This window comes from Melozone crissalis, unplaced genomic scaffold (assembly GCF_028551555.1).
Source record: "Melozone crissalis strain CALT ecotype California unplaced genomic scaffold, PUWL_Pcris_2 ptg000057l_1, whole genome shotgun sequence".
In the NCBI taxonomy this organism is placed as follows: Eukaryota; Metazoa; Chordata; class Aves; order Passeriformes; family Passerellidae; genus Melozone; species Melozone crissalis.
The window spans coordinates 10,261,032-10,278,484 of NW_026535835.1; the positions used below are offsets into that span (position 1 = coordinate 10,261,032).

The 17,453-nt window shown below is 40.4% G+C and overlaps 1 protein-coding gene across 8 annotated transcripts in view; it reads right to left on the reverse strand.

The window, feature by feature from the left end:
* The window catches only part of BCAS3 (BCAS3 microtubule associated cell migration factor), a 296,812-nt gene that overhangs the window by 231,619 nt on the left and 47,740 nt on the right, over window positions 1–17,453 (reverse strand). For all 8 annotated transcript variants that reach the window (XM_054287013.1, XM_054287006.1, XM_054287007.1 and 5 more), the window contains exons 11-13: window positions 15,887–15,970; window positions 10,444–10,614; window positions 3,331–3,424 (exon numbers count right to left, since the gene is read on the reverse strand). In XM_054287013.1, the coding sequence (XP_054142988.1) occupies window positions 3,331–3,424; window positions 10,444–10,614; window positions 15,887–15,970 (349 nt within the window). The remainder of the gene's footprint in view (window positions 1–3,330; window positions 3,425–10,443; window positions 10,615–15,886; window positions 15,971–17,453) is intronic.

The following is a 17,453-nucleotide window of genomic DNA, read 5'->3' on the forward strand; positions in this document are numbered from 1 at the left end:
TCTGTTTTACTGCTGGCCCAACATTAATTTTCTTGTTATTAATGGGTGGAAAATCTCTTTTGTAGCCAAGGAAGCGTAATTATTTTAAATTTTCAATGTCTTGCACTTCACAGCTCTCAGCTGCCAAGCTGGCAGGAGCAACACTTCTGGAAAGCAGATCATTTATTTACCACACTTAAAGAAAAAAAAAAAACCAACAGATATTTATAAACCAGCACCATTTTTTAGCTGTTTACTAATAGAGAATCTTATTCGAAAACTTTCCTCTTTGACAGTAAAATTGGAATGTACCTGCCCTATTTCACTGATTTAAAAGCTGGTCCTACTCCCAAATTGGGTGTGGATTTAGCTACAGCTACAGAAATGTTTTAATCATTGTATTTTCAGTTTGTTTTAATGGCTTTTATTGAAAAATGTTGAGTCTTTTGCTCCTTCTAGAAGTCAGGATCGAGTCCTGCACCTGGAAAATCCCTCTATGCTGAATCTGAATGCAGAGAAAAGCTTTTATTGGGAAAAGCTGTCCCAGGAGAAGAGCACCAGGAAGCTTAGGTAACAAAATGTCCTTTTCAGAGGCTCTAAGGCTACTTACTTGCCTTAACAAATTGGAAGTTGAAGCAGAAGCCCTAAAAAATCCAAGGGGATAATTCTCATCTTTCCTGGCTGCCCACAGGGTTTGTTGTACATATAGTTCTTGGCAGGGCAGCCTGACAGGGAAACCAGGCCCAAACCTTCCAAAAACAGGAGTGAGTGATTGAAACAACCTTTGAACAGACATGAAAACTCCTACACTTCACTTGCCTCCCAAAGCAGATCCAGGGGATGGAGATGTTTGTATGGATGCTTCTGGAAATCCCACCTGGAGCCCAGGAGGCAAATCCAGCTCAGGCTCTGCACTGACCACAGCAGGAATTCCCACAGGAATTGGGATCCCACACAATCCCCTGCTCTGGTGGGCTCAGAAGCTCAGCCCAGCTTCCAAAATTAAGTCATTACTGGTCTGCATCCCTCGAGGCTCCCATGGAAAGCGGAACTCCAGAGGAAGAGCAGGAAATGTCCTGGCATCCTCCAACTCCAAACTCAACACTTGAACACCAAGGCTCCAGAATTATTGATCGTATCTAAAATTTAGGGCTGATTTCTCTCATTTATTTAATCTATAAATTGTGAAAATAACTTCTCTACAGGTTTTCGTGCTCCACTTATTCCCACATTGCATCCTTGAGGCCTTGTGCCCCAAACACCTTCCCTGGGGAGCCCAGGGGATCTGACCCTTCCTCCCCTCTGCAGGGGCAGCAGGAAGAAACTTTATGGGCTGAAAGAACAGATTGTCCACTGGATGTGGAGAACTTGCCCAAGTGCAGACAACAATGTGTTTAGCAACTCAGCTTTAGCACAAATAAAACATCTGTACTTTGCTTTTAAATGTGGTGAAGTAAAGACAATTGACTGACACAAAGCTGCAGCCCAGGAGACTTTAAAACTACTCTCAAAAGCACAAAAACAATTCCTGTAGTGTGGAGAGATGTGGATCATTTACACACAAGTTGGTTTTCATTATCACAGTTCATAAAGGCCTTTATACCTCTGATCTGCCCAAATGAAGGGAGGATTCTGCTCGTTTTTAACACAATACAATCCTATAAAGGGATCCTCCCAAAACCCAGGCCTGAGCACCTGTGCAGCTCCTGTGGTGAGACACGATGGGATTAAGGGGTTTATCAGCCCCAGAAAGTAAAATTCTCAGTGAATCAGCCCTGCAGGCACTGTGTGCTGGTCACTGCCTGGAATTAGGGGTAAAAGTGGGGTTTCAGAGCAAGCAGCCAAGGACAGAATCAAAAGGCACCTCTTGTTTTGTTCTCTGTAATGAGCCCAGCCTGATTGCCAATGAGCACTGCAGAATGAGCTGGGATGATGCTACAGCCCTGGCTTCAAACAAAATCCTGCCTTGATGTTAAATAAAGAGCTCACAATGCTGGCTAAGTGCTGCTCTCACTGGAGGAAGAGTTCTCTGCTGGTTTGTCCCCATCCCTCCTGCACATCTCACACAGCCAAGAAAAACACCACTTAAAGAAGTGTTTGGCCATTAAACACCATTTGATCTGTGTCACTCTCTAAGTTATTGTCATCCCAGTACCTGAGCAAACCAAAGAATTTGATCACTAAAGAAGAATCCAGCAATTTGCAAAAATATCCTTCCTTTTGAAAAATAATAGTTAATTTGGTTTTGCATAAACATTCTGCCACCCTTTAAATTACACAATCCTAGAAACTCTCTTAAGGAGGCATTTAATTAATATCTATTTACCATTCTAATTTAAGCAGCTGTATTTATTTCATTTATTTATTTCATTTCATTAGCATTGCTCCACTTTAGGTATCATCCTTCTTCCAGAGCACAAAACAAAATGACTGTTCTGGAACTGAGGATTCTCAGTTCACTGCACAGAGCTCCATGAAAAATCCCCTTCCAAGAAAATCCAGGCAGATGAGAATGCAGCTTTCCTGTCACAAAATCCCAGTGAACTGCACTGCACTGTTAAAGAGTTCTGACACAACAGATGGGGTGTCAGAATGACACCAACTGGTCAGCAAAAGTGAAAACATAAATGACAGACATTTAGTTTTATTCTCTGAAATGTGGCTTCACCCTCCTGATCTTCATGGCATTTGCTACATCTTAGAAATTGTTAATTTAGGCACTGGAAGCTGCTGATTCCCTGACCATTTCCTTGAGAGCTGCTGCAATCAGCCAGAACATTATTTATCTGTAGATAATGAAATGTTAATTGTCAGATTAATAAGACCAATTAATACACAAGGTTTGTAGCTGCACCTGCTGCCCACAGTGACGGTTCATTTATAAAGAGGAAGGAGACAAACAGGTACTTTGGAGGAGTTTCTTACAAGTATTTTCAGATTTTAGTTGATTTCACTCAGGAGAGAGGGTAAGATCACAAACTCTTCATTAGCAAAGAAATAATAAGTTACTTTAAAAACCAGTGAAACGATTTTATTTCTGTATTCATGGAGGACTACAATTTAATCCATGTGCTGATCCCCTGGATCCCTGAGGATCACAACCATGTGTGCACCTGGCTGGCAGGAATAATTCCTCAGCAGTGGAAGAGGGACTGAATCTCCTCTGTCTTACCACAGTAAAAGAGTTGCTAGAGTTTGAAATTTCCAGCAAGGACAAATTTGAAAATTCCAGAAAAGACAAATTCCACATCCAGCACTCCACAGTGTCCCAGTGGGACCAGCCAGGGGACACGTTCCCATGGGATTTCCTGCCTTGTGTACATCCACCCCAAACCCAGAAGGATCTCTTACCGCTGGGGTTGAAGGCCATGCAGCAAATGGGCTTCTCATGGGCAGGGAAATGGGCCACGATGCCGTCGCTGTCCGAGTCCTCGCTCACCAGCACCTGGGGACAGAGCACAGCCCAGTCAGGGCACAGACACTGCAGAGGGAAAATCCCATTCACTGGACACTGCAGAGGGAAAATCCCATCTACTGACCCTGGAAACCCCCATTTCCTGACCCAGGGATTGCTGTGTGTCACATCCACAGTGTCCCTGCCTGCCAGCTCAGCACCAACAATCCTGGGAGTTCTCTCACATACAGAGACATGAGACTGCTCTAATAACCAGAAAGGATTATCCACTCTATGCCTTCATTTATCCTATTTATTTCCTATTCATTTATTTCCTATTTCATTTATTTCCTATTTCATTTATTTCCTATTTCATTTAACCCATTCAAATTAGGGAAAATAGAAAAATAGTCCTGTCTTGCTCCATGAATTATTGCTGACTGCAAAAGAGCTCACCACACCGTGCTGTACAGGAATAAATAAGAATAAGAAGAATAAGAAAATTAAATAAGAATATTGAATCAGAAATGTGTAGGTATCCCAGGAGCTAAATCATTGCTAGAAAGAGTCATATAGGATATTTCATATGCAGCCTCTTCTACAGGATTAATTCAACATGGCTTTATTTGAGAAAAAAATAAAAATGATAAATGCACTGCTGTTATCATCCCTGCAACATAAACCCCCGTGCAGCAGGCAGGAGCACTGGATGGCAACCTGATCCTTAAATATTTTTCCTCTGGAAATATGATACAAAGCAAAAAGTCACAACATCAAAAACTGCAAAACACCTAAGACTTCAAAACAGACTTAGATAACTTGAGAACTCAAAAAAGGCCAAATCTCTATTTGTATATGATGTTAACTGATCCCATGCTTTCAATTCTTTTGTCATTTACTGCTTAAAAATATCTTCTTGAAAAAAAGAAATACTCCAAAAGGAGTTTTTAAAGATCTCTCCCTTTCCCTATAAAAGCTGATTTTCTGGTATAGCAAACTGGCCTTTGCAGATTCAAATTCAAGTATGTTCATCCCCTGTACTAACCAAGTAAAGCAAAATAAAAGGCAAAAATACCAACCACAAGAGTACCTTCATCATTCAAAAATTGAATGTGACATTCAGGGCTCCTTTCTCAGCACCTGATGTGTGTCACTGCCTGTGTCAGAACGGACAGAACTGGCTTTGGGAACACACAAGGAAACAACACTTCCTTGTGCATGGAAAGATGAAAAGATACTCTTCCTCTTCTTAAAATCAGCAGGAAAAGCTAGATCCTTTAGGAACAGAGAAAAGTGCTTTTTTAAAATACCAATCTATTGAAATTTTCAGGATTTGTCAGGTCCTCCCCCTGCTCTTCTGCACTGCACTTGGGGATAACAAATATCACTTTTTACAATTCCAACACTACAAAGAAAGGAGGAAAAAAAAATCCAAGGAATTGGACTTAACTCCATCATCAGCCAAATGTCCCTCACAAAGATGCCACCATAGCAAGGCCTGGTTCCCATCCCAGCTCAGAGCTTGCACAGCTTTAAATCCCAGCATGATTTCCCTTTTTTACAGAACTTCAGGAAATCAAAACGACGCTGATACAACACCCGGTGCTTTAGGAAGATCAAACCAGCTCCTCCAGCCAGGGGAGGATTCCGTGCCCCTGCAAACAGCAGAGCTGGGAATTTTTCCTGGAAATCCAACCAGAGGGACAATTTCCCTAATAACACACACAGGGCTGTCAGGGAGCTCGAGGGAAGCAGCTCATTCTCCCTCCCAGAGCCCACAGGAATCCCAAGGCTGCAATTTCTTTCCTCCCAAACAGGCTCCCTTCTCCAAGGTAGTGGGCTCTAACAACTCTGCTAAAAAACCTTCCAAAGTCTCTCACTGAGAAAGGTTCAGAGATCCCAGCATGGCTCTGTGATCACAGAGCTGCAGCAGGATCCTCCTTGCAGAGCTCCCAGCGAGAGACCAACACTGAGAATTTTCCTGAAGGAGCCCTCAGCTGCTCCTGATGCCCAAAAATATTTTATCAGGAATTAAACAGGATTTTCCCCAAACCTGCCCAGGCCCATGGCTGGCTGTGCTGAGCCAAATCAGCTCCCAAAGCAGCTCTGTCACAGCAGAACTCTGCATTTATCAAAGATTCATCAAATCATTTATCAAATAAATTTATCAAATATTCATCAAATCACCTTTATCTCACCCTAAAAGAGACAAAGCACCCATGGCAGTGGTGCATTTTCTACCCCAGCAGTGTTTGCTGCCAGGGCAGGGGAGAACTGCAGCCAGAGCTTTTTCCTCCCATGCCATATTTTCCTTCCTCTGTGGTATTTTCTGTACTGCTGAGCAGAAGCCACTCGTAATTATGACTTTAATTATTTTAATCTTTAAAGGCAAATTACACCACTTATCCCAGTGGAGACATGTTTTTAAATAAAACATGAAAGTAACACAAATAAAAATGGACCCAAATCTAATCAAGCAGGTCCTACTCTTAATACAATTAAGAAAAGAGTAATCCCATCATCATAAAAACAAATAGGTTTGGCAATAATTATAAATATGAATATTGTATAACAAATATTTGCTGTACACTTGAGATCCCCAATGCTTTAAAGAGCTGGAGTTTGATTCACAAAGAGCCTCCCCCAAGTTACAGTCAAGGTCAAACTTCAGTGGAAAGGGGCTAAAAGTGATAGATCTGTGGCATTAACTACTGCACTCCTTTTAATAGAATCCAGCATAAACTCAAACCAGCCTCACGCTCAGCCTGAACCATTTATCTGAGACAAAAATGTCTTCTTGACAAAAACCAGATCTCCTTTAATAAAAGTGAGGCAGACAGTATTATGCTCTGAGGGAATCCTGTTGCTCTTTTTATATTTATATATAAAAAGAATTCTTCTGTAATACATGGAGATATAAAAAGTGAAGAAAATTGAGGCCAAATCTCTGAGCATCAGAACATCACATCAGCCTTTGCCAGAGCTGCTCCTAAAATAAAAGCCCTGGTGTTAATGACCAGTGGAATTATGGCTGTACTTAAACTTTTATTATTGAATATGCTTCACTCTCTGAGCTTCTTTTTGCTTCAGACCAAAACTTCACAACAATTCCTGCTCCTGATAAGCATCTTGATTTGGTTCAATTGCTATCAGCTCCTCACCAAATCAAAATGAACTTTGAAAACTGTGGCTGCTTTTTCCCTGAAAATTCCTCTTTAATGCAATAAAAACTTAATAGGGAACAGGGAAAAAAAAAAAGTCCTGATCACATTTTCAAACATAAATAGATCAACATTTTATCTTATTTTGCTGAGCTGTTTTGCAAATATTCCCTCCAATATTGCTGAGCTGTGGATGAGCTGCACGGGGAGATTCCACCAAGCACAACCCCAGTTCTGGGGTTTGAACTGGCCACATCTTTCTGTGTCAGCCAACTGCTGGATGTTGAACAGATTTACATTCTGCCCCAAAACTGGTGACTTTTGAGCAAAGTCATTATTGCAGCCTGCACGTGGGTGGCCCAGTGGATGAATTAATTAAGAATACAGAAACAAAGGTCGAAAGAAAATAATTTTTCTTTCAAACCCTAGCCAATAAAGTCTTACACGTTTAATTCCAATTACTGAAAAAGAGGACATCTGTACAGCTTTAGGTTTATCCATTTCAACTAATTAAGGGATTCAAATAAATAGTCCTTCCATCTAACTGAAAAGTTTGCTAACACTTCATTAGAAGGAAGTTTAAACAAGCACACAACCTTGTTAACATATTTTGGTTTACCACAAAGTTACTTGGGCATCTCGATAATTATTTTTATTCCTTTTACAAATATCTCCTGACAGCCAATGTCAATAATTCTGCATTCCTCTGCATTTATTTAATTACCTCATAATTCAAATTTTCTTAAAGTAGCACCAATTCTGAAAGTAGGAGCTATCACATAAACAACTGCTGGGGATGAGAGCTTTACATTCATAAGGTTTATTAAAAATACTTTCCCTGCAGATTTAATCCTGCAAGATTACATTAGGAGAGTTCTTTGGTCTTAAATTGTGGATTTCTCTGTGGTGAGCTTGCATTTCAGCCTCTGCCATGGCAGCACAGGGCAGTGAATGAGACACATCGAGCTCCCTCTCACATCCCTCATATTTAATGCCTTTGAAATGGGAGAAATTACTAAAAATTAGTGAAAATTATAGTTAGTCCTCCTGGTTTGTGTCCTAAACATTTCCCTTCATCATCCTCCTGGCACAGAAATTGTTTTATTTGTACATATGCACAGAGCAGCTCAATCCACCTTTAGAACATGTGTCTGTGCTTGAAATAACTGAAAAAGTAATGGGATCATTAATTTGCAAAACTTTAGTCACATTCATTAAAAAAAAATATGCTTCCCCAGTCAAAAAAAGTTCCTATTTCTCCTTCAAAATTATCTGTTTGTCTGCCTTAGATTTATTGCTGCCTTCCACTTTCTTCCTCTTTTTAAAACAATTTTTTTTTTTTTACTGTGTCTTATCTTCCAGGCATATTTTATTACTTGGAAAATGCATCTTTCACTGCAATACCCAAATTCTCAGTCAGGCTGTGCAGGTGACAGAAATCTTTACTGACCTGAAGGAGGTGAGGTATTTATTTTACATTAGGAGGGCACTGATGATAGGAAAAGAATTCCTCCCTGCTTCTGAAATTGCCCTCAGCAGTGACAGGGCTGGAACCCGTGTGAGCACACACCAGCCCCTGCTGGATTCAGGGATTTCCAAGTGCTCATTTAGCCCAGAAAATATCTGGTTGGAATTTTAAATTCAGGGTTTGTCAGTGAGAGGAGGAAGAGCCTGATGGGCACAGCCATGGACATCCCAAACCAGCAGGAGGGGTTGGTGATTCCACTCACAACTCTTCATTACAGGAATCTGGAAACTGGGGGGATAAAACAAGGAAAAATCCTCTCACTGAGAGTGCTTCAGCACTGGAACAGGAGTTCCCCCACAGCAAAGTGGAGTCCCCATCCCTGGGAGGATTCAAAAACTGAGCAAATTTGGCAATTTGCTTTCATGGGAATGGCAGAATTCAAAGGCTGGACTTGAAGATCCTGCAGGACTTTTCCAAATGTACTGATTGTGTGAATCTGTGATTCTATAAAGCAGTAACTTTATAAAAACCACTGAAACAGACAGTGACCCTAAACCAGAGGGTTTTACAGGACCTGGCAACACCAGCCTGCCCCTTCACCCTCCATCTCAGCCAAAGTGGGGATGGAGCTCAGGGGATGAGCCATGTTCAGAGTGCATTTATTTATTTTTAATCAGCTTTCTTTTTGCCAGAGGGACATTTCAGTAAGAAATAATTGTTTAAAAAAATCCCCTGCACCATGAAAATCTAACAACGCAGAAGAAAGGTTATTTTCCTTTTTCCTGGAAATAAATATAATTCTGGAAATAAATATAATTCTAAAAGCAAATTGCAGCTGTAAATAAATTATATAATTTACCAGCATTTAAAAACTTCAGATCACAAAAATATGCAAAATATGCAATACAAACAATTAGAATATCCAACTTCCTAGAGGTTCAAGACAAAACTTATTTTCCTAGAGCTGATGGCTTATTTATGTTAGAGCAGCAGGGTTTGGACAAGACAAACGTTATCATTTTTACAGCTCCTCTCCTGGAGTGCCCTTTAGGCTTTGATAGCTCCCTACCATTGTTAGGGTCAGAGGACAAGTTCATAAAACCTCTAAATCATATATAACAAGCCTTAAAAACCTAAGATCTATCATTTTTTTCCCCCTAGGCCAATGCAGAAGAATCAAAGCACAGACAGGGACCAGCAGAAATAATGACCACATTAAACAGCTTCATCAGAAATTTATGAAGTCAAATTTGTCTTTTTTTTTCTTTCCTTATAGCATATGAAGAGCCAAGAAATTATTTTTTTCCTGGAAACAAAAACAAATCCCAGAATGATTTTAAAACCTGACTATAAGATCCTAATTTTTTTTCCATTATGTTTTTTCTTTTATTTCAATTTTGGAAGAAAACGTCTATAGTGCTTTATGAACAATTCCCTTTCAATGCAACATTGCTTGGCTAAATACTGCCAAAATTAATTCTCAGGGAACAACCATAACAAAGTTTTTCTTTGTTTTGTGTTGCTTTTTTCAAGTAAAAGATCTTATTTTCCTGTCAAGAAAAAAAATAAAATAACTTTGCTAATAATTTGACTTCTGATGCGTCCTTAATACCTCACAAACTTACCTGCAATGAGCTTCATAAAGATAGGGGAAAACAAGAAAAAAATGAAGTTTTTTTTGCTTTAAATTCAATAAATGTGACCATGAGAAAAAAAAAAATCTCACAGACTAGTTACAGAATAATGAAGTGTGTGGGAGTTCTGCATAAACACTGAATCCAGGACCAGCCACTTTAAAATTAAATGAGTGGTAGAAACAAACAAAAAAGACATGGATATCTTCCCTGGCATAAAGACAGGAAAATCCAGCAATTTAAAAATTGTCTGATAATGGTGTGGAGTTTGTAACAAATTATTCTTCTGATGCACTGCACTGTGTATTGTTATATACAGTAAATTTACTCTATTATTATAAAATAGTGCAAATGCCTCACAAACAGCATTGTGCTGCACTACATTTGGGATTTACATAAAATTCTAACTTGTACACTTCACACCCAACTTCTCCCATCATTTTTTTTAGCCTGGAATTCAGCAATTCCCCCATTCCCAAACAGCCCCACATTCCAGTTCTGTATTAATAAAGATCATCAGACTCCATCTCCACTTCCACTGATCAGCATCAATCAATGTCAATTAGGAACAAGTGTTGGGGAGACAAAATGTGACACTTCACACTTGATCTTGTCAAAGTGTCACATAAATATGCTGCGAGGACAAATATATATTTTGGCTGCATTTCAGCCCCAAACAGGATTTTATCCCAGCTCCGTGCGCCTGTAAAACTCCTCCGGTTGATTTTTCACTGCCACCGGCGCACAGAGGATTTCCCTGGGACCGGGGTGGCCATGCAGGCTCTGGCTGGGGGCACACACTGTTACCTGTCCCTCTGCCACCGTCTCGGTGTCGATGATGGTGACAATGCCAGGCACCAGGGGACTCCTGCGCAGGTTGCTGTGAGCCAGGATCTCCTCCTCGGTGGCTCCCGACGGCAGCGTCCCCGTCAGCTGCGTCACCACCTTCCCCACCATGGTCAGCCCAGTCTTTATTGTCTGCAAAAAAAAGGGGAAAAAAAAACTCCTTCAAATGGTGTTTGGGGCTGTGCTGTGGGATCAGCTCGGATTCTTTCTGGAAGTGGATTTTTTTAGGAGTGGTTATCAGCTGCAAATGCTGCAACAAAACAGCTTGGAAAAATCTGGTGTGCTGGCAAATGGAAGAACTCACCTTTCTTTTGGAAGTCAATTATGCCAAAGCATTACTGAAAAAATAAGTATTTTAATGTTCAAATAATTTAATGTGTTTGTATTTTAAATATTGCAGTATTGGGGGTTTTTTTAACTTTGATTTGAGTTACTCCCATAGCATGCATGGTCAGAAGGATCAAGGATGAGGCCACGATGGGTGTGAGGAGGGTACTGCTCACACAAAATACAAACAGCCCCTAAAGTTCACAGAGTTTTGTCTTCTGCACAGTGCAAGAGACCAAGAATTTGTCTTTTGCTACATCTGACACACTCATTTTTTACTCAGTAATTAAGTATTAAAACTAGATATGAGACTCAAATCCAGGAAAATTAAAAATGCCACCCTTGAAGTCCTGGAACTCCCAGGCACGTCCCAGCACAAGGGATGGGACTTTCCAGGCTCTGCATGTTTCCCAGACAGGGGTTTCAAAACACATTCACTGCACCAGTTTCTAGCAGCTAAAGATGCTGAAGATTATTTTTATTTTGCTTTATTTTATTTGGAGAAAGAGGCAGAGTAGACACAGTAGGAGAGATGCAGACTGAAAGAAAAACAAGCCCAACTACAACTTTAAATATTTTCTCCTTGAACCAAGGACTGTGCCTTACTTGCCTGTAAAGAATTGAGCAGATTTATTATGCAATATAAATAAGAAATAGCAAAAGAGATCAGAATGGAATGACACTGTAACAAGCCAATTCTTAACTAAAAAGACAAGCTAAGCTGCCTGCTAAATTGAAAAGGAAAAAAATGTCCAGATCCCAGGCTGAAACCAAGAAGCAGCCACAAATCAATTGCAACTGCTTTGTTTAGTGCTAAAATCTCAAACTGCAGTGATTAGAAAACACATTAGTGTTCATCAATTAGCAGCCAAACGTTTGTTTTAATAATTCATGGGAAATGACTTACACAAAGTCTGTTAGTGTGCTGTCAGGAAAGCCTCTGAAGGGCCAACGGCAGCAGGCGCCACACAGTATCGATGGCCATGGCCAGCCAGGAAGGCTGATTAACCTCTGAGATGCCTCTGCTGATGGACTCACCCCATTAATGCTAATGGAGATACTTCCACTTAAAATCGAGCCAGGCCTTTAGCACAGCAATGGCTTTGGGGGTTTAAAGTCTTTAGTAATATCCTGCCATTTGTTTCTTGTTATTTCTTTTTATACCCGGCTACGGCAGAGGAGAATAAAACGGGTTTTAACAGTGGCCAACTCAGGAGGCTGGGAGAGGTAACATAAAGCAGATATTGACAGCTAAGGAATAAACCTAAAATAGCCCCAGTGCCATCACAGGGATGCATTCCAGCTCTCCTGGCAAAAACTGACAGGGCAGTTTTTTGGCCAATAGCTAAAATCCTAGAAAATGATTCGTTCTCAGTTTAGAAAGCAGTAAATGCTACATGGCAAAATACCTGAGCAAGGGAGAAGACTAAAAACTGTAACTGACCTGTTTTAGAAAATATCTTTAATATTTATAATGAGAGCAATGGGATGGCAAAGCACCAAGCATAAAGTGACAGCTCTCCAGAAGGAATGAGCAGTGTGGGAGCAGCGTGGGGCTGCAGCAGGCAGAGGTGTGCAGAGATGTGGCCAAGGCCATTAGCTCAGAAATATCAGTGCACAACCATTACAGCACTTACTGCCCTGTGCTGTTGTGTATATTTGCAAAAACTTCTGGGGTAATCTTTAACCTTTCCCATGCCATATCAGCTGTCCCCTCCATCCATTAGGGCTAATGACCTTGCTCTCACATAAGCTGTTAGTCCTCATTAAGAAGTTATCAGGTAACAAGAGAAAACAGATGCAGCTTTTGCTGAATCACTTTACCAATACAGGATTAAAAGATACGGGGAAAGAATCAAGCAAAGGAGTTATGAGGTGAGAAGGACTTGGTTTATAATTTGATGTTAGACATGTGGCAGAGCAAATACATTTTAAATGAAATGGGTTCAAGTTTGCACTGTCCCAGTCCCTTTGTCACTGATGGGAACCTGCCAGTGAAGTCTGCTGATAAATACAATTAAAATACTTGATCCAGTTCCTTTTGTACGCAATGATCCACAGTATGCAGAAACACACATTATTTATATGCTCATGTGCACCCTATCTACTTCAAAATATGACTGTTCACAACTATCTGAATATAAAGAAATACATATATTTAATTAAAATAGATGTATGCCCTCATACCTCATGTAATTGAAAAGTAAGTACAACTTTAATTAGATGAAAAGAATTAAAATGCACCGTTCAATGCCTGTTAGGATGCTTTGTTCCAACAAAGGCCTTGCATCCTTTTAGTGACAACACAATATATTGTTCCTGTTTCTCATAATAAATACATTTTATATGATCTATTTGATTGCAAATGAAAAACCTACAGAAAGCAGAAAGAGACATCAAAAAGATCTGCCTTGGGTGTCAACACAGTGAGGCTGAGCCTCACACTCAGTTTGAACAAAGGGACAATAGGGTTTATTCTGAAAGAAATTCCGTGTCCATGCCACTGCTTGCTCAACTGAAAAGAATCTTTATCCCATGGAAGGGACTTCCCTGTGTGCATGCCCTGAGTGCATTCTACAGCACCTCTAAGGAATGATACTTTCATTTTTCCAGACACATCCATTTTTTATCTGTACCCATCATTAATCCAAATGTGAATCTTGACACATTTTTCTGCTTCCCAAAATTTTCTGCTTGGTCAAGTCACAGAAACTATCAGAGCTTTTAGAACCTGAACGCTCAGAAAGGCACCAACACAATCACAACCTTGACCTCAGTGATTTTGGTGAACAGGGACGTTCCCAAATAACTCCCAAGGTATTTGATTAAGGAGGAAATTTATTTGCTGCACCAAGAGCAGCAGCTCCCACTGAGGACAAACCCCTGGCCCCACCAGGACATGGGTCAGCAAAGGGAAAAACCATTACAGAAAATATTCTGTGTTGCCACCAAGACCTTCCAGAGAGGATCTGAAAGGCCATTCTCCAAAGTGACCCTGCTGAAAGCTCTCAGCTCTCCTTCTCTTTCATACAAAGGTTCTTTCCCTTCAGTAGAAAATTGGAAGCCAAGGAGAGAAAAGGCTGTAATCCAAGGTAACCTGGCAAAACAAGAACTTTAATGGAACCACTTCTGAACCAAACAGCAGCACTGCAGGGGAAAGGAAAGGACATCCACTTCCCAAAAAGCTGCTCCTGCACTAATCAAAGCAAAGAATGACAAACCCCTGCAGCTGATAGGACACAGCAGCATAAACAGAGGTTCATAAATGAAGAGTTAAATAAGGAAAGAGTGAATTGATGATGAGGCAATGAAATGGACAAAGAGCAACAGATATATGGAGCATCTATTTGCCAGCGAGAAAGTCAGCCCTGCAGTTATCAGAGATGAAAACCTGCTAGACAGCAAGCCAAGACTCAATGAAATCACTAATAAATTAAACATTGCAGATTTACTGTGGCATGCTCGTGGATAACAAATTAATACACTAAGGCTGAGACACTCCTCAAGAGCCAAATCATGCAAATATTTAAAACTATATTAGTATTAATCTTGTCTATTACAGTAACATCCAACAGGCAGGAGCATGAGCAATGTGCTGTGCAAACACAGAGCAGCAGCAGCCCGTGCCCTGGGGATTATCCCTTTTCCTAACTCTCACTGGGAGTTTATCTCTGAACAGAGGCTAACAATCTTTTCCTTCCTATGATTATAAACACATTTTATCTTCAGTATCTACTCACATGATGCAATAGCACTACTTCAGTGTGATAAACTCAGCTTAACAGCAGAATTTGTGGATTATGATCCCTTGCTAGTACTACTCAGCAGGGAAGGCCATCAGCTACAGTGATCTGCTTGCAGGATTTTGCCACATCTGATCCAAACTGTGGCTGATCACACTAAGCCACTCAGTTTTTCAAACTTATCTGTGCTATAAAAAAGATGTTCACGATGCTGGGATTGAAGGAATTTGGGGAGATTTCCCCACACACATCTTTAACTGTGCTGATGGTGAAAGTACACAGAGAGCCAGCAAATCACCTCAGGAGAGGAGCAATTCCAGCTCCCCTCAAAAATGTAAAAAGCTGTGATTTTTCTCCTTCTCCGGCCACACAGTGATTGAGATGGACTGTGTTTGTTTTTCTGTTTTGTTTTCACATGAGCTGGCCTGCCCTGTCTCTCTCTGTGGCTTCTCCTAACTGTTGTTTTCCTCGGTGCCACCGAGCCCTCTGTCCCACGCTGTCATTTCATTCCTATTATTAGGTTTGTTTTGTTGCACATATCAGAAATGAAAAGGCTGGTGGTTACAAGGGAAGCTTGTAATCAGCACCGAGTTCACCCCACGGTGCCAAAACTCACTCTGTGTGTGTGTGTGAGAAAAAGAAATTGTTGTTGCAGCAAGGGAAGGAGTTGGAAGGGAGACAGTGAAACAAAAGTTGTGCTTGGTCTTCTTTAAGATTTTTCCAAGCCATGAGCTTCTTTTGATGCTACAAAAGGCCAGACATTTCTCTGAAAACAGAGGGATTTTATAACATCATCTGAAGTACAAAAACGAGGCAATGGAACCTATATGTAAACAGTCATTAATAAGCTGTAACCTTCAAAGAAGGTAATTAATTAGCTCCAGTACTGTGCTGTCACCCTTCAGAGAGAGCAAAACGTATAATGGGGGTGTGATGGAGTCCAAAGAGCACCAGGCACTTGTAAAGTCACTTTTCATGATGCTAAAAGACTAATAATTCACAATGTTGATTTCTAACCATATAAACTTGTGCCACTACGAACAGCCATTATACAAATCCATCCCACTGTCACTTCCCTCTAATGTAAATAGCTGTTTGTAATAAATTAAATTTTTAAAAATCAGTTCAGAACCAGAAATACTTTGTGGAAAGCTACAGTTAGTCAGGGATCTGCAGGATGGGGAGGGCAGGCACGGTGCTGCTGCTGCTGCAGGGCTCTCAGTGTGCTCTCTTCTCTGGGAAGGGAGGGGGTGATGACACACAGCCCAATTCAGCAGGGAAACCTCATAATTATGTTGCAGGAGCAGCTCTCCCAGGGCAGATGATGGACTCACTTTGGCAGCACTAATGACTGTGGCAGTGTAAGACTGAATGTTGTCTCCACAGGCTCCACCACGGGACTGATGGCATCGGATCAGCTACGAGAAGAAAGACAGCAACCAAGTCACTACTATTAAACTACACAAACCCCGAACCCATTACCAGGGCTCTTATTTATCATGTACAGTGGTGTGTTTTTTCCTACAAACAGCAAAAAGCCCTGCTGAGACACTTAACCCCTTTTTATAATCTTCTGGGTGCCACCCAGACTGTCGCGTCCCCCGCTCCAGTTTTCAATTACCAGATGAGTACTCACTAAGAATTCATAAACTTTGAAATGGTGGGATTTTTGGTCTGGCAGCAATACCACAAATAAATTTAAATAAATATAATCAAAAGCTTTAGCCATGTATATGTAACATTAAATATCAGCCATTCTAAGAATCCGAGTGTGGCTTTCCCCTCCTTTTTATGACGAGCAAGCAAAGAAATGACAAAGGAAAAGAGTTGTTTGAAACTTTGCATTTAATAGATTAAAGGAATGTACATGGGGCTTGCTTTTTATTGCCTGCCTTCAAAATCAATAAATCAAAACAAGACTCTTGTACCTGCCAGCACCCTACAAAAGTAGGTTTTGCCTTTGAACCCTAAGGAACAATAGAATCTGTGCTTCTATGCAAAAAATATAGATATTTGTTGCTTGCACACAAAACATGTTGCTTATTGAACTATTTGAGCTAAAGAAAATTAAAAATTACTGTAAAATGTATTTGTTTCTAAAGGCTTTTCTGTCCTGCTTATATTTAAATATCCAAATAAAAATACCTAAACTAGGGAAAGCTCACAGTGAATTTACCTGGGCACACACAAGCCATTTAAACTCCCTTTGTGATATAATTCTTTTGCTGATATTTTGGCAGCAATACTTTTTAAATCCCATGCTGAGCAGGGTTAGGTTTTCCAGCATCAGCAAGGTGTGGCACTAAAGGAAAGGCAGGCCTGAATTTGGGAAGAAATCATCTGTGCTGGAGGAGGTGTAACAGCAAATAGATTTCTGAAATCTGCCTCTGATAATTTCTGGCTCAGTTCTAGAAACAGCTTCTCCACTCACAGGTGGAAGGGAGAAAAAACATCTGCTTTGAAATAAAAATAAGGCATTAGGAGCCAAATTCAGGCTTCACTTCAAGCTTTAAATACACAACCACTCCTCTGGGTAAAAGCAATGATCATTTCTTTGCTTGGGAATCTATTTTCTTTGTCTCTAGAAAGATGAAAAAAAGTCTAAAATTTATTCTTTTTTTTTCTCGGAGCTTAACTTTTTCAAAGCTATTCAAAAGTGGTCAATTTAAAGCAGTTTTCTAAGCTACAGAGTGCATTGCTGTGTTGGCTCAGACAAACCCAGGCTCTGTCCAGACTCAGTTTCCCCAAAGAGAATTTAGGAAGTGTTTTTTTGCCTACCTTCAGAAGTGGCTGTAATTAAATGTTTTAAACTTTTAAAGCACAAAATGGGCTGATTATTGTGTTACCTCACTGAAAACACATGTTGATGGCTGTCTTCTCTACCTTCCAAGTTTCTTAAAC